The sequence below is a fragment of the Notechis scutatus genome, chromosome 2 (genome assembly GCF_049901735.1).
Source record: "Notechis scutatus isolate UNSWTSFEM ecotype Mainland chromosome 2, rNotScu1.2, whole genome shotgun sequence".
NCBI classification, from domain to species: domain Eukaryota; kingdom Metazoa; phylum Chordata; class Lepidosauria; order Squamata; family Elapidae; genus Notechis; species Notechis scutatus.
In genome coordinates this window covers 118,348,254-118,369,671 of record NC_142010.1, presented here as the reverse complement: position 1 = coordinate 118,369,671, position 21,418 = coordinate 118,348,254, and the positions used below count along the sequence as shown (strand labels likewise).

Below are 21,418 nucleotides of genomic sequence, written 5' to 3'. Positions count from 1 at the left end.
CTTGCAGCTGCTTGATAGAGAATATGTTGAGGTGGATCAAATCCTCTTTTAATCATGGAATTCAGTTCCCGTAGGCCCACCTCTGTCCTGTGATGTCAATGCTTTGTTGCCATTGGAAACAGTTGAGGAGAAGGAGGATTTTTCTCTAGCATATTTCCCCGGTCCATTTGTTTACAGCACCTAATGATGGCTTGGTTCTTGAGTCCCATTCCTCTGAATGTTGTAGTCATGCTTTGTCACACATCTTCTCACATCTAAGGATGTATTTGCTGCCTAGGTTGCATATTTCCATTGAATAGCCTAGAGTGAAGGCCATGCATCCCTCCTTCCTCACCTTTTACTTCAAAATCCTGTGGATTGCCCCTAAAGCAAGAGATCCCCAATCTTGCTTTAGTCATTTTACTGCCAGGTATAAACAGAAGAGGAGAGCTAGTCATGGCAGTCCTTTCTTCAATAAGCACCTGCTGCTCTAATTTTTGGGTTCTAGAACTTTGTACTTATTGCTGCACAGCATATCCAAATTTTCTCCTCTCCCTCTCTCCCCCCTTAACTAGTATCTTCTGGATTATTCTGGTTTCCGCACATACGTATGTGGTAGCGTGAGTTGCCAATGCCACCTTGTGGGCTCAATGTGGCAAGGCATTCTGATTTAGGGGACATGAGAAGTTGTAGGGCACCTTCCCCGTGTTGCATAGACCTGGAGAACAGGCGCCTGTGCAGCCAAGTCCTTCCATTAGCTAGCCTGGTCGCAGGCAAAACAAGAGGTAGCGGGACAGGCTTCCCCATGAGGCATTTGCCCTTGATCTTTTCATCTCAGCAGAGGCTGCTGCTTGTCCTGCCTGAAGGTTTTCTCTCCCTCACGAACATCGGGAGACAAAGGGCTTTTTGATCCCAGATCCCACGGGCCCCGCATTCCTTCCCATGTGAAGCAACTGAGGAATCCGAGACGTGTCCCGCTGGGTAGGAGGGAGAGGGACGAGCCACTTAGCCATGCGATGGCTCCGCTCTGCTCTGCCCACACTCTGCAGCCCAGTGGAGCATTGTGTGATCCAAACGGACCCCATAAAGAATGGATTCAATGTTTTAAGTTCTAGCCACCACTGCGCCGGGGACAACAATAAAGCCTTTGCTTCTCAGTGTGATGGGAACAGTGGTGTCTGGCACTGAGGGAATGAAGGGTGGCACTGCTGCATTTGGGACATGGGAGAGCCTGCTTGAGTAGACCCTGAACAGATGCTTTCTAAATGCCTGGGAGCTTAGGCAGACATCTGACTGTAGCAGAAAGCTCCTGGTTTCTTCCTGCGCTTGGGGAGAATTATTCGGCCCCAACTTGACTCTGCCAGTGTAGCAAAGAATTGCAATGAACCTGGTTCCAGAAGTTGATATCTCCATTTTTCTCTGAGGACTTTCCTGTATCTGTACCTGCATGCGGCTGTTGTCCCAGGCCTCTTCTTCTGCAGAAAGCTAGGATGAGACAGCATGGGGCCAAGGCGGAACAGAGACCAACTGATCAGAAAGAGAGTGCAGAAATTCAGACTGCTCTATGTGTTCCTTCACAGTGCAGTTGCTCAAGTCCACTGACCTGGGACGTCACAGCCTGCTATACCTCAAAGAAATTGGCCATGGATGGTTTGGCAAGGTAAGCTGGGCTGATCACCAATCTTCAATTAACACAGGAAGGATGGGAAGAAAGAGTGGGGACACAGAGAAAGAACCAAGGCCAAAGGGAGTGGATTTAGTAAGTTGAAAGGATAGAGTAGGTTTTATTCTTAGGCATAGGTCCTGTCCCTTGGAGTAGTGCTTTTGGCAGCAGAGGAGTGAGACTGTGGAACAATATATATTAACTTACAGAATTAAAAATTGAAATGTCAATTCTGCATTAGCTCCTAGTACATAAAAGTGAGCAATTGAGTGGAAAGAACAAAAGTGTGTCATTGTTGAGGGGAAATTGCCAAAAGAGGAGAGGCAGAGGTTCAAAAGTAAGGATAACTCTGTAACTACTAGATTAGATCTGGCACTTCCCATAGACCCCATGCAGCAGCTCTGATTTTTCCTGTATTTATTTCTGTTGCCTCCTATTTGGGTGTCACAGAAAGTTCACCTGGTTTTCCATTAAATTTCCACAGAAAGCCAGCTGAAGAACTGATAGCAAAGTCGCTTTAAGACCCTGGAGCCTAACAGCAGGGTAAACAAGAATTCGTGTACAGAGAGGTGATGGGTAGGACATAGAAACCAAATGACTCTTTTATGGGGTATTATAACCTGAAAAATAGTTGAGAGCTAGACAGTGGAGTAAATATTACAAAGTAAATACATGAATTAAATTGTTATGTGGAACATAAAAAACTTAAAGCCAACTTATAAAGATAATTCATACTAATTTGTCCTGAATCACTGTAGTTGCTGAGTGAACTTGTGCTTTTGCAAAAAGCTTGGGTTGTGATTGCTAGTGGAACATTAAGTCACACATTGGAAAACTACTGATCAAAACATTGGCTTGGTACCATGGATGACTAATGTTCTTATGCTTGAAAGTTTCCCAGTATTGTTTAAGAATGTTCATACATGAAAAACTAAGGGCGAGAAGGGTTAGCAAATTCCTTATTCTTGCTGGATTACCAAGTTGCAGTAAATTTCATGATGGCTCTCTGGTGGCTACTTAAGAGGATATTGATCTATTAATACAATTTTACATGACAATTATCGTGGCCCTCCCTAACTCATAAAGTCATTATCATCCTAAATCAGAAGTGCAAGATCCCAGACCATGATGCCTATAACTTTCTCTCTTTCATTTTAGGTGTTCCTTGGTGAGGTAAATGCAGGGTTGAGCAGTACTCAGGTGGTGGTGAAGGAGCTTAAGGCCAGTGCCAGCGTGCAGGATCAAATGCAGTTCTTGGAAGAGGCACAACCTTACAGGTAGGTTCTCTCACGCCTTTCAGTAGCAGGCTATGGGCTATCTAGATTTCCTCAGCATTCTGACAAAATTTCTGTGGAGCTGCACCTGTGAGCATACTACTGCTAGAATTGTTCTTTTATTTGTGGCTGTTACAGTTCCAGGCAGGATCTGTGTATGAGGTATGGAAACTAAGGCTTATGTGAATAGAAACTATCAGCTTTCCTATGTTGACAGAACAGGGTTGGATCATAAGAGATGGTGATGAAAATATCTCTAGATCAAAGCATCAGTATCAAGAAGCAGCTTTAAGACCACCTGTAATTTGGTCTGACACTGGCAAAGGAGTAAAAGAGAGATTGCTCAACTTCAGAAATTCCTGAAAGTAGCACTCATACTCTTAATAAAATAAAATAAAATGAAAACGTTAAGTTTTTAAAAAAAATAATGACCCAAATATAAGATTTTTGTATTACTTTGAGAACTGGCAAATTCCAGCCTTCTTACCCAATATATTATGACACTTCAGTTAAGATTATCAAAATCTTGCAAGGTTTGAGGGCTTTGAAAATTTGGATCTTTTATGGTGTCCCTCCCTCAAAAAAATGATATTGAGAAGTTATGAGAGGAACTACATGCTTGTAATCCTTAAAGGAAAGCTAGAGATAAGATTGAAAATAAAGGTATCCTTGAATGGAGCTTCACTGTTGATGATACATCCAAGATGTTTTTATGGAAGTTTTACAAAATGTAGTTTGCTACTGTCTTTCTTCAGGATGGTTCTTTCTACTTGCTAATCAAACCTACAGGTGCTTCCTAGGTGCTAACTAAATGCTAACTAGGGTTGGTCCTGTTTTAGCTTCTGAAATATCAAGGCAGCTTACTCAGTATTACATCTTCTCTTCTCAGTATAAATCCTGGAGTAGCAAAGAAATTTCTTGAATCCAGAGAATCTGACCAAGATACACAGAAGGGGAGGGAGAGTGCTGGGGGAGCAATGAATTACTTTACTGACTCATGAACAAACAGTCCTTATTGTTTATGAGATAGCTGGCACAGCTTAGGACCCATTTATTCAGTGCCAGTTTGTAGTTGCATCATAGGAACCCTTCCCTGTCCTTATATAAACTGGTGTGAAAGTTGCTTGAAAGAGAAATGAAGCACCTTCAAACAAAATCCTTTTTCAGCTAACCTAGTTGAGGTGTCACCTGTAAGCCTGGTGTACTGCTTCCTAGCTATGATCACCCTGCTCCTTGCTTGGTCTTTAGCTGTTGCCTCACTGCTGTAGCCCTTTGATTTCTCTCATTCTATAACGCTGACGCACCTCAACCCACCATGAACCAAATCCCCTGCCAGGTCTGCAAATTTTCCCAAGCCTTCTCTTATGTGGCTCTAGACTCTGCCACTTGCTTATTTCCTTCCAGTCTCACTTGCACCTCTTACCTTTCTGCCCAGGGCACTCCAGCATACCAATCTCCTGCAGTGCTTGGCTCAGTGTGCGGAGGTGACCCCCTATCTGCTGGTGATGGAATTTTGCCCATTGGTAAGTCCATTAAATGGAGGGGAAAATACCAATTTCCCTTCTTCCCTTCAGCTTTGGGACAGGAGAAGGACAAAAGTGTGGTTGGTGAAAGAGCTGTTCCTTTTGTTGAGTTGTCTTGTTCTCCTGACTCTTGCTGGGGTCATCTGAAACCATTTGCTTCAGCAGGTATGTTTCGAGTTTACAGAAGTGCGCCTTTTCATTCTCTCTGCAATGAGCTACTTTGGCTTGTTAACAACAGGTGGGGAGATGCCCCTCTTTTACCTATGGAGCTGAAATAGGAGGCTTTCTTCTGTCTCCCCAGATATGCAGAATTCCAACATGGCTAGGAATTCTTTAAAAAAAAACCTCCATCTTGAGGGGGACAAATCTGAACCATCGTGGTCTCATATATATTTTTTTTGACCACATTGCAGAATTGCTTCTCCTCCCTCCCCTTATTCTTTTTCAACCACTCACACCTCACAGAGAGATCTTGAGGCCGTTGTGGTTGTGGCTAATGCTGCTGCCGCTCCCAACAGGGTGACCTGAAGGGCTACCTACGAAGCTGCCATGCCGCAGAAGCTCTGGCACCAGATCCCTTGACATTGCAACGCATGGCCTGCGAGGTATCTTGTGGCTTGATGCATCTTCATCGCAACAACTACGTCCATAGGTAAGTTGAGAAGATTTGTTTGCTTGCCCTGCTTTCAGGTTAAGGGCCTAAAAAGAAAATGGAAAACAGTTCTCTTCAAGAATTGGCAGAGTGAAAATGGTTAGATGGAGAACTCAGAAAAGAGAACTCTTTCGGGAGAACTTAGCAAATAAGGAAGGAGCAGCAGATGCTTTTTTCAAAGCTATCCTGAGGTAGCTATCTGTATATCCGTAGGTCTTTAGACATACAGGTAGTCCTCGACTTACGACCACAACTGAGCCCAAAATTTATGTTGCGAAGCGAGACATTTGCTAAGTGAGTTTTGCCCCATTTTATGATCTTTCTTGCCACCGTTGTTAAGTGAATCAATGAAATTGTTAAGTTAGTAACATGGTGGTTAAGTGCATCTGGCTTCCCCATTGGTCTTGCTTGTCAGAAAGTTGCAAAAGGGGATCACATGACCCTGGGACACTGCGACCACCATAAATATGAACCAGTTGCCAAGCATTTTAGTTTTGATCACGTGACCAAGGGGATGCTGCAACATATTTGTAAGTGTGAAAAACAGTCACTCTTTTCAGTGCTGTTGTAACTTTGAATGGTCACTAAATGAACCATTACAAGTCGAGGACTACCTGTACTAGTTTAGGGTTAAGGCCTAATCTTTTTGCAGGATTTTGAGAGAGGAATCTTATCTAGTCTTACCTGGAGACTCCAGGATTTCATCTGCTTCATCTTCTGCCATGGAACTGTGGACCCTTCCATATCAGCACTGCCTTGATGACGAATCAATGATATTTTGTATGATATTATCTGAGGCCTGGTGACTAGGAGCAGGGGTGGGATGCTACTGGTTCGGCCCGGTTCTATAGAACCTGTAGCTGCGAAGAGCAGCTGACACCGAACCGGTTCGGCGTTTGGCCCACCTACCTGCCCGGGCTCTAGGCTGTCCTTTATTCCTTTCTTTTCCCTCCTCAGCTGCTTTGCGCGGCATAGCTGAGATTGAAAAAAGCAGGAAAGAAAAGGATTTTCAAACGCTGCGCATCCGAGTGCAGCACTTGTCAGCTGTCCAGGTGGCACAGCTGATGATTTCTTGCAAACGCTGCACACATGATTGTCCCCAGTTCAGAGAACCAGCAAATTGCTCCACTGGCTGGCCCCTCCCCTCCCCACCTACTCACTCCTTACCTGGCATGCGAGCCATCCAACTTGCCTGGTTTGGTAAGTTGCTATTTTTCCTTTTTTCCCCCCGACCATCAGCTGTTCTGCTCTGCCAGGAGATTTAGCTTAGCTAGAAAGCAGGAAATCCTTGGATTTCTTGCTTTCTAGCTAATCTAAAAGCAGAGTCGAACCTTCCTTAGGACTGAAGCTTTTCAATGCAGACTCAGGTAGCCGATTGCAGATAGATAGATCTCTAAGTTAATCTGTGATTCTGTGAGCAACTCAATCTGCCTGCCTACTTTGCCTGTTTTTGGGTAAAAGTTTTTATTTTTATAAAAAAAATCAATATTTACATACATGGTGTGTTGTGAGTTAATTTTGTGAGTTTGCTTGCAAGCAAATTTTATGTGACAAATTCAGGTAGCCGATTGCAGATAGATAGATCTCTAAGTGAATCTGTGATTCTGTGAGCAACTCAATCTGCCTGCCTGCTTTGCCTGCTTTTGGGTAAAAGTTGCTGTTTTTTATAAAAAAATCAATAGTTACATAAATATTTATAATATTTACCTACAAGCCATGCCCACCCAATCACATGACCACCAAGCCATTACCAGGCAGCAAGACACGCCCACCCAATCACATGACCACCAAGCCACACCCACAAATTAGGCCACGCCCACAGAATCAGTTGTTAAGAAAATTGAATCCCACCCCTGACTAGGAGTGGCAGTGTGATAATCCAAGGGCATGTCTTTTCCTGAAAACAAATTTTCAAAAGCATGAGTTGGCAATTCATGGTTGTGTGTCATGCCCCACCCTATCTCCTGCTGAAATTTGGAAAGTAGGCTCTCTAAAACGATTGGGGTTAGAAAACAGAAGCCGACAAGCATAAGATATCGAGGAAAGTATTACATTTATATAAAGTTACTCTTCAGAAATGTGTTCTAATTACACCATTCTCATGCTTTCAAATGTATTTCTTCATGCCTTCATAAATGTGTCTGTTTAAAAATGGCAGAATTTTGGCACCAACAATGGCCCATCGGGGCCTTTTAAAATTTGACAAAGATAATAAAAGTATATATGAGAGTATGGTATTCTGTTCCGCTGCTAAGGCTTTCATGCCCTCTTCTGGATTTTATTTTATTTTATTTGATACAATTATCTGGCTGGCTACAGTCAGTCCCAGAGTTTTTCTTTCACTTACTCATTTATCATATGTATTAAATATTAAGGTGTTCCTTATCTTTTTTTATTCTGTCCTTACTCTCTTTTTCTTTATGGTTCCACCTACTTTTTTTTCCTGAACGTGTTGATTATTTCAAATGCAGCCTTTGCCTTAAAAAGAACTGGCAAGGGGCTAGGAATAAGGTTCTTGGGGGAGGGAGTAATGGCCCAAAGGAGAATTTGAGCCTTTATGTATTGTGTATTGTGGTAACTGAAGTTTGAATTTGTTTAGGCGGGGGGGATACACAGGGTACGCTCTCTGTAACATTGACTTTCCAACCAGTCCGCCCCCCACCCCGCCCACCCATTCCTGTGGTCTTGCCTGGGGACACGGGTTGCAGCATCTGGCTTCCGGCAAGAAACCAGACAAGCCTGGATAAACTTCTTCCGTTCCTGCTGTCTTCTTATCACCCGTTCCTCCCCGTCAACAATATCCTGGTGCTGAGTGAGTGGCACTCAAAGACTCCAGCATCAGTGATTTTGTTGAAGAGGGGGTGCTTTGCCATCTCCTGGAACATCTTTTATGGACAGAAGACAGGGATGCCGTAGATGTCTCTGGTTACTGAGCTGGAAGGGACTAACAGTGCCTAGACTAGAAGATAAGCCATTTTTTTTCTGCTTTGACGTGCTTCTTTTATTCTCTTCTTTCTCTGCCTCCCCCCACCCTTTCCTCTCCTTTCTCTCTCCCTATTTAACGTAGCTATAAAAAGGGGCATTATCTTTCAGAGCTGACATAAACATTTGATTGAGTAACGTTTAAAATGTCACATAGCCTTGCAAAGGAAGAGAAACGGGCCCATTTGTGCTGTACTAAAATCTCTCCTAAAATAATAATAAAAAAGGCATCTATTCTACAGTGCTTGTTGGGCTCAGCAGTTCTTCTGAAATCGCAAAAGGTGCAAAAAAAAAAAAAAAGATGTTGAGTAAATGTGATCCATACCACGTACCTTAGCACGCTTTCATGCAGTTGGAAGAATAGCTTATAACTACCATCGTGATCACTGATAGGAAATTATGTGCCAGCAGTGGGAAGGAAAAGCTGAAATTGCCTTTGGTTTTTGGTTTTTTTCCCCCCCAAAAAGCCCTCTGTGACATGGATATTTACCACATTTTTTCACGGAGACATTTTCTCTTGAGGGAGATAGATAGCTAAGACAGAGGACAGAATAAGGGTCCAAGCAGAATCAAGGTGGGCGGCTGTTTTTTGTGATTCAGTTCACAAAAATTAGAGTCAGTGTGCTTACTCAGGGGAGCATCTCTGCTCTGAGAATCCTCAACCCATGTTAAGGAACAGAACAGGTAGTCCTCGACTTACAACAGTTCATTTAGGGACATTCAAAATTATAACACAGCATTGAAAAAAGTGACTTATGACTGTTTTTTACACTTCCAACCATTGTATTCCCATAGTCACATGATCAAAATTTAGATGCTGGGCAACTGACTCATATTTATGATGGTTGCAGTGCCCCAGGGACATAAGATTCCCGTTTTGCAACTTTCTGACAAGCAGAATCAATGGGGAAACCAGATTCACTTAACAGCTGTGGGAACAGATCAGCAAAACTCACTTAGCAAATGTCTCATTTAGTGACATAAATTTTGGGCTCAATTGTGATTGTAAGTTGAGGACTACCTGTATTCAGGGTTTGTGGATAAACATGCAGTGTTTTTTTAAAAAACAACCGGAATGAGGAACAGAGATTTCATGTGGCGTAGCTTTTGTTAAATCTTGCAGAGTGCAGACTCATTAGTACAGCAGGAGGTGGGTTCCTGTCATTATTATTGCTATCTGCTTTCTGTGACATTCTTAAAGTTGCTTAGACCATGCTCAGGTCTGGCCTTGAAAACTGGCTTCCATCTGCCAATCAAAAGGGTGTGCCCTTAAATGCATGGTTTTACGGTAGGAGGACCTTGCTAGAAAATCAAGCTGTGAGGCTGAGAGAAAGCAGAATTTATCCCAGTTGGTATATTGTTGTATGGTGGCTTGGCTTTCCAACTCTGCTTCTTTCTGAGGATTCCTTTCTTGACATATTTCCAGGGCTAATCAGAGATATTCCTTGTTGCCTATGATAAACTAAGTAATAAAGGCTGAGTAGCACTTCTGCCCTCCACAACAGTTGCCACTCCCTAGTTTAGTTCTGCTGCTAATCTAATCTGCATCATAATGATCCTCTGCTGCCTCATGGACAAACTCTGTTGGATATTTCTTTTTGTCTAGTGACTTGGCCTTGCGGAACTGCTTACTCACAGCTGACCTTACTGTCAAAATTGGTGACTATGGCCTTTCTCACTGCAAATACAAAGTAAGTGTGTTTGGGGGCAGGGAGCTGGGAGGGGTTGTGGGGGACTACAAGGACAGGGAGCGAGAGCACTTGCTGTGGGCAGGATTTGGAGAGGACTTGAAAGGCTGACAATGAAAGCAGCTCTCTTTCAGAAATGGTTGAGAGAGAGTCCTGGGAAGGAGGGGGAAACGGGTAAGAGACAAATACAGGAGGAGACAATGCATCAAGGTATATCAGAAGCTAATGCACATTCACGCGTGGGATCTTATGCATATATACATTGTGAATGAATTTTTCTCATTCATACATACATATTTTATATGTGGCTGCTTTTAAAGGTGGCTTAAAAATTTAAGCTGATGCAGAAGATGGCTGGGCCAGCATTGTTGGAAATATGAGGTGAATCTGCCAGTGCATTTCCAAGCTGCATTTAATGTGCTCTTTGTAATATTAAAAAAAAAAACCCTTAAAATCTAAGCCCTCTAACTTAATGAAGCACCTGCACCTGCTTGCTCATACTTTAAGACTGCAAAGAAGGCTTTTCTTACTGGCCTGATTCTTAGGACCAAGAGGAGCTGCAAGAGAAAAGACCTTTCTGAACATATAGATACATATCTCTTGAATGATCCTGAAAAACAAAGTTCAGGAACCCCCATAACTACCATTTGAAAAACTGGCCTGTTTTCTACGATCTTCCCTTAAGTGGTGTTTTTAGGGGAGTTTTGGGACGGGTGGGGAATGGGACATTTGCTTTACCCTCATTACTTTAATAAATTGTAAATATATTGTTTGTTTATTATTCCACAAGATGCTTTGGGAAGATCTGTACTCCACAAGGCAGACTTGAAGTATTTCAAGTAAAATAAAAATTAATAAACGACTAAGCCAAATGACTGAGTTGGAGAGGTGAAAGGGCCAGAAGCAATTGGTGGAGATGTTCAGTAGTGCCAACTATATTTTTTCTCGGGCAAAAGGGATTTGGCAGCTCTGACTTAAGACCGGGAATGTGGAGACAGGTGTTGTCGTTGCTGGTTTGATTGATGTGCTCTCCCTTTGGCCCTGCATGCCTGTCAGGATGACTACTTTGTGACCGCCGACCAACTATGGGTTCCACTACGCTGGGTAGCCCCTGAATTGATTGACGAAGTCCATGGCAACCTGCTGATCGTAGACCAGACTAAGACTAGCAACATCTGGTAAGAAAAAACTGGGTTGGTGTATGAAATCCACTTGGCCTGGGAAGAGAATACTGGCTCCAAAGCTTTTAGACAGAGGGTTAGAGAGCCAGGTTAGTCTAGTGCAGGGGTGTCCAACCTTGGCAACTTTAAGACTTGTGGACTTCAACTCCCAGAGTTCCTCAGCCAGCAAAGCTGGCTGAGGAACTCTGGGAGTTGAAGTCCACAAGTCTTAAAGTTGCCAAGGTTGGACACCCCTGGTCTAGTGGTTAGGTATCAGGCTAGAAAGAGGAAGGCTGTGAGTTCTAGTCCCACTTTGGCCCTGAAAGCTAGTTGGATGACTTTGGGCTACTCACTCTCTCCCAGCCCAACCCACCTCACGTCGTGGTTGTTGTGGGGAAAATAGGAGGAATAAGGTGTGTTGGATATGTTTGCCTGATGAGTTATTTGTAAAAACAACAAAAGTGGGATACAAATTAAATAAATAATAATAAATAGTGTTGAAGATGCAACTGTTGTAGTAAACGTAATCTTAGTGAAGCACCTAATGTTAATTATATTTAAACTTTACTTGTTGTTTATTTCTGTGCTAAATACCAAATTCTGGTGCTTGTTTTTAATCATTTAGGTCTGAATTATATAAAAGAGCATCTCCCCTTCCCCTTCCCCAATGCATCTTCTTGCTCATTAAGAAAATAGGACAGTGTTTTAAATGACAGTCTTTGAAGTATGGAATTAGCCTAACAGTTTTTGCAAGACTTAGGGTCTTGGTTATTGTAGCTAGAAGTTATTGATAGGGCTACGGAGCGGGCGGGGTGTTCATATGTATCACTGGAGTGACTCTGCTTCACAGTGTTACTGGAATTTTTCTTATAAATTGGTTTTGTTTCTGTTCTCCATGTCTGGATTTTTTCCCTCTCTTGATGGTGAATTACAAAGGATGCTTCTAGATAAAAGTTTCTTTAAGGCAATTGTCTTGCCTCTTGTCACAGAATTTTCTGGAAAATCCAGCTCCCCCCCCCCACCCTTGACATGCACCCTTTTCATTTGCTCCTACAACTTCTGTCCATATGCACGGTATACTGGCTTTTCGTCTGGAAGCCCCTGAATATTTCAGTAACTAAGAGAGAGAGTGTTCTGGCATCAAAGAATGTGATCTTATGTATCAATCTTGCATTCTGACTATAGTGTTTCTCCCCCCATTTCTCCTCTCTTGGCAGGTCTTTGGGTGTGACTATCTGGGAGCTGTTTGAGCTGGGTGGCCAGCCCTACTGTCATTATTCCGATCGGCAAGTCCTCACTTACGCTATCAGAGAGCAGCAGCTTAAACTTCCCAAACCACAGCTTCCACTCTCGCTATCTGATCGCTGGTGAGTAACCAGGTGGGGACAAGAGTTTTTTAAGGAGGATAAGGAAGAGAAAAGGGTGATTGGAATACACTTTCTCCCGTCCTCCTTCCCCTTCCATTTTCTTTCTTTCTCTTTCTTTCTCCCAACCCTCCCTCTTACTTTGTCTTTTTTCTTTCTTTTGCCGCCTCCCACCCCCTGCCCTGTTTTGGGCCTAGTAAGCCTCTCTGCAGCCTCCTGGGAGCAAAAACAGGGCTCGGGGTCAGGGGTGGGATTCAAATTTTTAACAACCGGTTCTGTGGCTTAGGTAGTGGGCATGGCTTGGTGGTCATGTTATTGGCTGGGTGTGGCCAACTCAATATCACTCACATCGAGGCACGCATCTCCTCGCCTGGCCTCTCATGACTGTGGGGATGCTGCAACAGTCGTAAGTGTGAAAAATGGTCATAAGTCACTTTTTTCAGTGCCATTGCAACTTTGAATGGTCACTCCACACAAGCAAAGTACCAGCAAAGGAGGGGAAAAAAACTCCAGAGACCTTCCTGAGACAGGAAGTCTAGTCCTGCCAAGAATGTAATAAGGGTTAACAGAAAGGCAGTTTCTGTAAGCAACACCAGAATGTTTCCTTCCTGCCTTCCTTACAGGATTAGGCCAGTAATTTCTTCTAACAACCGGTTCTCCGAACTGCTTAGAACGTTAACAACCGGTTCTAGCAAATAGGTGTGAACTGGTAGAATCCCACCCCTGCTCGGGGGGGGGGCACATCCCCCTGCACCCCATTTTGGGCCTCTCAAGCCTCCCTGGAAACTCAGGAAAGCCAAAACAGTGTGCGGGGGTGGGGCGTGCTGCATCCCTTCAAACAAAGCTGGTGGAGGGAAGGAGAACTTCTTGAGTAGATGTTCAACCTACTTGAACATGTAGGTATTCATCATATTTGAATAAGCAAGTGTCATGTTTGATAGTTAACGTGTTAAATCTTGTGCAATTGAATGAACGAAAGCTGGATGGACAGATAAAGGTAGTCCTTGCTTAACAACTGATCACTTAGTGACTGAAATTACATTGGACTGACTCAGAACTACATACAACCCGCTTTTGAAGTTCCGACACCTACGATCACGTGATTGCATTTTGGGTGCTTGACGCCCTGCTCGCATTTATGTCTGCTTGCAGCATCCCATGATCATGTGACTGTGATTTTTGTGTGTGTGTTTGGGGCTGGTTTCCAGTGTTTACTTCCAGGGTTTGCCCCCCCCAAAAAAAAGCCCATTGGGGAAAACAGACTCAGTTTATGGTCATGGTGTTCGCTTAATGACTGCAGTGTTTGCTTAAAAATCAGAATAACAGAATTGGAAGGGACTTTGAAGGTCTTCTAGTCCAACCCCTGCTTAATCAGGAAACCCTCTACCATTCCAGACAAGTGGCTGTCCAGTCTCTTCTTAAAAGCCTCCAGTGATGGAGCACTCACTACTCCTGAAGAAGGCAAAGCTGTTCCACTGATTAATTGTTCTCACTGCAAAATCACAGCAAAAATGGTTGTAATATAGTTGGCAGTCATGTGGCGATCCCCTTAATGACGATCATAATCTTGGGCTCAGCTACAGCCGTAAATTGAGCACTGCCTTTGCCTGCCTAAGGAGTACAGAAGTGCATATGATGAGAAGGAGAAGGATGTCTTGAATAGGAGCCAGTAGGGTAGCACAACTGCTAAAAAGGCTGAGATAGTCCCAAGCTGCTTCCATAGAAGCATGGCATCTGGCCCAGAATAATGTTTTGTCTAGGCCACATCTGCACCACCATCTTAAGCTTTGATAAAGATTTTGGCAGTGTGGATGGTGGGGCCAGGATGTTGATTGGAGCCGGGAAGCAAATCCTATCAGAAAAAAAAGCCTTGTTTTCTTCAGGTGCTGTTTTCTCTGACCTTTGTTTCTTCCTTACCCAGGTCATTTTTCTTTCTCTTTTCTGTGAAGCATTCACTACTGGTCTTAAAGTGTAGGAGGATGAGCTCTTTGCGGGGTGCAGAATAGCCACTTTCCTGACAGCAAAGGACCTCTGCCTCACCACTGCTCTTTTCTCGCTATTCACAGGTATGAGGTTATGCAGTTTTGCTGGCTTCAGCCAGAGCAGCGCCCCACCGCAGAGGAGGTGCACCTTTTGCTCTCTTACCTGTGTGCCAAGGGGGCTTCCGAAGCAGAGGAGGACTTTGAGAAGCGCTGGAATTCCATGAAACCCGGAGGCACTGGCGGTTCAGGCTCTGGATCTAACCACATGGGTTTGGAGCTTTCCTCCTTCCCTCTTCTGGAGCATTTCTCCAACGATGGTGACGATGTTCTCACTGTGATGGAGACAAGCCATGGCCTCAACTTTGAATACAAGTGGGACCAAGGGAAAGCTGAACATCTCCCAGCCTCCGCCATGAGCCCTGGTGGGGCTGCACGCTACCATGAGCTCTACTATTCGGCGAGCAGCAGCAGTGGAGGTGGGCACCTCAGCCTGGGGGTGTCCCCCTCTTGCTATGAATGTAAAATGCAGGGGTGCCCTGGTTTGCACACACCAGGGGTGGTCCCCGTGCTGAGTGCCCATAGCCCCTCTTTGAACAGTGAGTACTATATTCGCATTGAAGAGGTGGCATCTGAAGGCAGTGGGAATGACCTTGATTACACCGTGTGTTCCTACAGCCCTGAGTTTAGCCATTCTTCACGCTGGCAAACCAAGGAGGACCACTATGAATCCAACAATAGTCCCACCATCTCCCTCACCATGGAACCCCTCCTGGGCCAATCAGCACACCCTGAAAGCCACTGGGAACCCTCTGACTATTACTCCTATGGAGAACAAGACAGTAAAGAGGCCCCATACTATGAGGACTCCCTGAAGGACAGTGCTGAGGAATACCTGCTCAAGGATCCCAGTGCTTCTGAGTGGCCTGGTCTAGTTTTGCAGAAAAGCATTTTTGCTGATCCACTTGGTGTGTCGCCGTCAGAGAATTACACCTGCGAGGAGGCTCCATCGGACTCAGTCATTCTGGAAGTGGCAGAGGAGGAGCGCTTGAGTGGTAGTCCTAGGAGCGAAAGAAATGAAAGCTCCGAATCCCCCTCTTCAGGCAAGCCTTGGACATCCAATACTTCAGTCAAAAATGATAACGATCACCTACTGCCATCGTGTGAACCCCTTGCCAAAGATAGCTGGTGCTACCGGCATATGATCACCTTCCAGGGGCTAATGGCACAGCCACTGGACACAGTGCCACGGGATGAGCCAACATTAGGGATCAAAGATCTGCGAACAGCTCTGCTAGGTGGGGAACACATGACATCATCATCTCACATAGGCTCCCCATGTCCAGATAGCGATTTGCCTGCAGAGGAAAACGTCTCAGTTGAAAGTGCTACATTGCCTGACATGGAAAGCTCTATAGATCCCTTGATAGACAGCAGAGTGGAGAGCCCACAAGCCATCACTCTACCATCAGGGGAAGACGTTTTGATGGGTCTGTCGTCAGCACCATCGCTGTTACCTTCCAAGGAAGAAGCTGCCAGCAGCATGGAGGCTATAGATCCAACTCTGCTGGATGAATCAATAGCTGAGGTGTCAAACATAGAAGAAGACCCTATGGAAGAGACCTCCACTGGATGCTCACCTAAGTTGCCACAGGAGATCAATATAGAAAGTGGCAAGGACACCAGAAGCGAACAAGATAGAACACCAGACAAGACTGTTTCCAGTACCAGTTTCCCTGACTTGGATGAGGCCAGTGATGAGGACTCCACTGATCTTACATCTGGAGTTTTTATTGACTTCCCAATTGACTGTCTTGAGCAGCAAGATGTAATCCCTGCTTTCAAAACCTTACAGAAACAAGTAGAGACCCCAGATTCACTAGATTCATTGGATATCCCCTCTACCACCAGCTCCTGTGACGCGTTCAGTCCCATAGCTTATATATCCTCGAGCCAGCCTAAGGCTCTGGATAGTGGCTATGATACAGAGAACTATGAGTCGCCTGAATTTGTCCTCAGGGAACCTCATGAGTCACGGGAATCTGAAGGTTCTGAGAAGCTGGGAACATCTGAAGATGATAAGGACGATCAAGTCAAAGAGCAGAGTCTTTCTGATTCTTTTACTGATGAGCTGCAGGCCTTGAATGAGAAGAATCCTTACCGTGACTCCGCGTATTTCTCTGACTATGATACTGAAGGTGGCACTCGGGAGGATGGCGAAGAGGACAGTGATGCTTCTGAGGAACATGAACTGGGAGTCTCCCAGTCACACACCAAAGAACTGAAGGGAAACTCTGAACCAATTGGCAGGACAGGTGAACCTCTGCCAGCTGGTCCTGAGCCCATTTGTCCACATGAAGACTGTGTGGGTTGCCTCTCTCCAGGAGCAGAGGACCAAGACACGGGGAAAGACAGAGATATTAGCCCGTCACAGGAACTGTTGATGAATGAAGCAGCTCTTGATAAGTTGGATTCAAACTTATTTCAGGATAAGAACAATGGGATCGTTGTGCAATCCCAGACACCAGCCCCACTCACCAGATCTTTTGTCTTGTCTCCTGTGGTCACCAATCTAGAGGAACCCACCATAGGTGGTGAAGAAAATGAGGTAAAGGATACAGGACAGGAGAATGTGGCAAAGAACGCTGAGCAACCTGAGGAAAGACAGGCAATTGGCCATCCCAAAGGACTTCAGAGCAACCCTGGTCTCTCACTCAAACTGTCAGTAGTGCCATCCCAGCTCTTATGTAGCCCCACTGATCTTGAAGAGGAAGAAGATGACACTGAGGACAGTGATGAGTCAGATGAGGAGCTGCGGTGCTACAACATTCAGGACCAGAGTGAGGAAAGTGAGGAGGAATCGCCTGCTGTGCCCATTGTAGTGGCTGAGAGCCACAGTGCCCGTAACCTGCGCAGTCTGCTTAAGATGCCCAGCCTAGTGGTGGAGACCTTTTGTGATGACCTGGAGCGCAAGAAGAAAGCTGTTTCCTTCATCGAAGATGTTACTGTCTACCTCTTTGACCAGGTAACTTGTTGGGGAGGGCTTGAAGAGACAACATAAAGTAATTTAGAAAGGGACTCAGGGAACAGCATGCATCCTGTGTTAAATATCATCATATCACAAGGCCAAAATATGCAACCTGATTCCTCCCAGAGTAGGGGTGTCAAACTCGATTTCATTAAGGGCTGTGTCAGAGTTATGTTTGACATTGGAGGGCAGGGGGGCGTGGCCAGGGGGCATGGCCAGCTTGATATCTCTCATCAGGGCCTCCCTCTGCCAGCGAAAAATGGAGCTCGGGAAGGCCTCACGTGCAGCTCGGGAGCTCGAGAGGCCATATTTTTGTTGGCTCCGTTTTTGTTGGCAGAGGACTGCAGGAGGCTGTTGTGGTCAGAAACAGAGCCTGGGGTGGGGTGGGGGGCGCGTGTGGCCCTCCCAAGTTCTGTTTTTGCTGGCAGAGGCACCATGGGCCAGTGCATCGCTGTTTCCAGGGCAGGCCCGTGGACCAGACCTAAGCACCCCGCGGGCTTGATCAAGCCCCTGGGCCTTGAGTTTGACACCCGTGTCCTAGAAGTTTTAAATAAAAAGTTTTTTTGCCATTGCAAAGCTGGGGAGAGTTAATGGGTATCCAAAGTATGTAAAAGACACCAGGTTCTTTATATGTAATAGCTACCACATCTGGACTGCAAAATCCAGATCTTTCTAAATTTCTTGGTGGTCAACTGGATCTTTGCAGTGCAGATCTGATTATTCTACCTACTTCAATCAATTGCTTACTGGCTTCTGATTATAACACTCTGTAGTCTTAGCCATAATAATACCAACCAGTCTCCTCTAACCTCCTGCCCTCACGATGAATTGGAATACAAATCTCATCACCCATGCAAACATGATTAAGACCTTCCTGGATGAGCAAAGATTGGGAGAGCAGAAGGGGGATGACTATAAATAGGGATAGCAGAACTGGAGTTTTCTGTATCTTTTCAATATACTGCTATCTAGTACTCAGGTGAAGCCCAGTTAATCTGAGTAAAAGATAGCAGCATATAGTAGAGATACAGAAAACTCCCTAGCGCTTGGCTGTCAGTGGCTGTCTGGAATTTTGCAGCCTGGATTAAGTAGTTCTAGACCAGACGAACACTAAAACAAACTACATGTCCCAGCTAAATCTTAAAGTTAGACCTCACATTTCACATAGAAATGAGCCATGAAAGAGGGAGGAGGTTTGTTATGGTTGCAGCTTCTTGGATGTTGAAGGTACTAAATAAGTAACGTTTGGTTTTTCATGGGGTGTCTTGGATAATAGCAGCAGAGTACAGTTTTTCCTCCCTCGGGTTGTGAATTAATTGTATCCGTTCAATGTCTTACATGCAGGAAAGTCCCACAAAGGAGCTTGCAGAACAGCCTTTCCCAGGAGTGACAGAAGCTTCACCAACGCCACCTGGGCAGGTGGAGAGCAAAGGTCCTCCAGGCTTAACAGATGAGATAAAGGCACCCAACAGCACCTCAGAAGGGAGCTCCTCTGAAGAGAATAAAAGTATGGATCAAATGAGGAATTGAGGCCTATGAGATCGTATTATAGCCTCATGACTACGTCTCTTGAATCCAGCTCATTTTGCCTTTTTCCTTAGCAAGATTAGTTACTTTATCTTCCATAGATGGTTAAGATTACGACTGAATTTGACCTGTTTGCATTATCAGAATGCATGTACCTATTTTGACTAAACTAAAATGTGTTTCACATCAAAACTGAACACAGGTAGTCCTTGGCTTATAACCAAAGTTACAATAGACCTTCCCTTACAACGTGGATTCAAAGTGCTGAGGGTCACCTCTGCTGTGGTCACATGACTAAACTTTGAGCACTTTAGCAACATGGCCGCATTTACGGCCATTTGCAGCACTCACAGTCATGTGATTGCATTTTATGATGATTTTGCCAAAACCTGTCACTTTTAGTTTGGGGCAAAAATCATACCATAGCAAGGTATTGGTTTCCTTAACAACAGCAGTGTTTGCTTAATGACCAGGGAGGCCACTTATGAGCTGCAAAAAAGGGTCATAAAATGGGGTCAGTCACATGACCAACCTATTTTACAACCATCACGACTTACTACTAGTCTCCATTACGGTCGTAAGTCAAGGACTTGTCTGTATGTGCTGTACTTGGGAGTTTGTTGCTCCTTTTTCCATATGTGCATTTTCTCAGCAGAATCAGACAATTTGTCCCATTTCCAAAAATTCCATCTGTCTTGGAAAAAAACATCAGAAGGAATCTGGACTCATAAAAGTTTTGCAGGCCAGCATAGTGACTGCTGGTCAGTGATATACCTGGTCTTTTTCAATGGCTGCTATATTTCAGAGTCCACATTTGACTTGGGAACAAGACAACATTTTTAGTTTTCTCTTATTACAAACTAGTTTATGAGTAGGAATTTCCAGCTTGTAATTTGGTTGCTAAAAGCAGCTTGCTGAATAGTTTGTGATGGCCATCATAAGATCATAAAGAATGATGTTGTAGTAATGTACAGGTAAACCTCAATGTACAGGTAAACCTTATGACCACAATGTAATGTACAGGTAAGCCTTATGATCACAATTGAGCCCAAAATTTCCATTGCTAAGCAGGACAGTTGTTGAGTTTTGCCTTACAACCCTTTACTAGCTTTTTTGCCGCAATTGTTAAGTGAATCAGTGCAGTTTTTAACTTAGTAACAGAGTTGTTACATGAATCTGACTTTCCCATTGACTTTCCTTGTCAGAAGGGTTACAAAAGGTGATCAGATGACTCCAGGACCCTGCAACCATTATAAATATGAACCAGTCGCCAAGCACCTGAATTTTTAACACACGACCTTGGGGATGCTGCAGAGGTCATAAGTGTGAAAAACGGTCATAAGTCATTTTTTTCAGTGCCATTGTAACTTTGGTCACTAAACGAATGATTGTTAAGTCAAGGGTTATCTATATTTTGCATAGCAATTATTTCTTCTTCAGCCTCAAGCCCTCCAAATATGTTGTGTTTAAACGTCTAGGGAGCCTGGCCAAAATCCAACATACCTGGAAGGTGTCACATCACAGTCTGATACAGGAAATCCTGTTGGATTTTGGGAAACTTTGTTGTAGAGAATGGGTGAAGGGATGTCAGGTTTCATGTCAGCCTCTTTGTCTTTCTTATACCTACCCTTTCCATTTCAGGTGGTGGCTTTGGATGGGACGATGACTTTTCCCTCATACCCGTGAAATCACCTGTCCTGCCCGCATTGACCTCAGAGGCACCTGAGGACAGTCTCCCCAGACTGTCCCCCACACTAGTAGCTGCTCAGAAGCAAGTGCTCCCCATCCAGTTTTCACGCTTCACAGTCTCACCTGCTGCAGTATCACGGTTCTCCATCACACACGTCACTGATTCAAAGGTTGAGCCTGTAGGAGGTAAGGTCTGTTCTGACGTTTCAAATACTGCAAAAGAGAGTGACCTTCATAAGGAATGGTAAGCCCCCAAGATATCCACAAGTTTTCTGTTCTTGGGGTAAGCATTGTCGAATTCATACGATCTCATGGAGAGGTTTCATGATTAAAGCCAGGAGATTAAAAATAATATTGAAATTCTGGATAGGGCATGAAGGACTGTTCTGAACTGGTTACTTTTATCCATTGCATTGAATCCTGCCCCAGGCAGGGGCCTCTTCTAATCGTTGATTGAATCACACTTTAACAATTTATTTTACTGAGACCACATTCATATGAAATTATTTCAGTTTTCCCCCAAATTTTAAGAGATGATTGCAATATTTTTGGCATTAGATTAAAGAAAAGGAACAACAATGTGGAAGACAGCAGTGGCGAACTTCTTCCACAGCACTGCTGAGAAAACAATGTAAATATAACCACACAATCACCAGGAGTTAAACCAGCTTCAAGCTTGACTCAAGGGAACTTGATTTATGATGGTCTTTTTAGCGGGAGTATGGAGGTTTACCTTTTTGTAATCCAGAGCCATTCATTCGTATGACGGTAGGAGGTTTAGGATCCTTTTTCCATACTTCCAATGTTTTTCTTTCCACTAATTTGGTGTCGTGATTAAAGTGCTGGCTTAGAAATCAGGAAAGTGAGTTCTAGTCCCAGCTTAAACACGAAAGCTAGCTGAGTGACTTTG

At 44.3% G+C, this 21,418-nt stretch overlaps 1 protein-coding gene across 11 annotated transcripts in view; it reads left to right on the top strand.

Moving 5' to 3' along the window:
- The window catches only part of LMTK1 (lemur tail kinase 1), an 84,839-nt gene that overhangs the window by 55,102 nt on the left and 8,319 nt on the right, over positions 1 to 21,418 (top strand). For 10 of the 11 annotated variants that reach the window (XR_015747703.1, XM_026675743.2, XM_087955983.1 and 7 more), the window contains 10 exons: positions 1,560 to 1,639; positions 2,801 to 2,919; positions 4,352 to 4,439; positions 4,958 to 5,091; positions 9,680 to 9,764; positions 10,818 to 10,939; positions 12,139 to 12,288; positions 14,352 to 17,289; positions 18,637 to 18,799; positions 20,461 to 20,694. Coding sequence is in view for 10 of the 11 variants with exons in the window: in XM_026675743.2 (XP_026531528.1) it covers positions 1,560 to 1,639; positions 2,801 to 2,919; positions 4,352 to 4,439; positions 4,958 to 5,091; positions 9,680 to 9,764; positions 10,818 to 10,939; positions 12,139 to 12,288; positions 14,352 to 17,289; positions 18,637 to 18,799; positions 20,461 to 20,694 (4,113 nt within the window). In the remaining variant the exon portion in view is untranslated. The remainder of the gene's footprint in view (positions 1 to 1,559; positions 1,640 to 2,800; positions 2,920 to 4,351; positions 4,440 to 4,957; positions 5,092 to 9,679; positions 9,765 to 10,817; positions 10,940 to 12,138; positions 12,289 to 14,351; positions 17,290 to 18,636; positions 18,800 to 20,460; positions 20,695 to 21,418) is intronic. The other variant, XM_087955984.1, reaches the window with a different exon arrangement.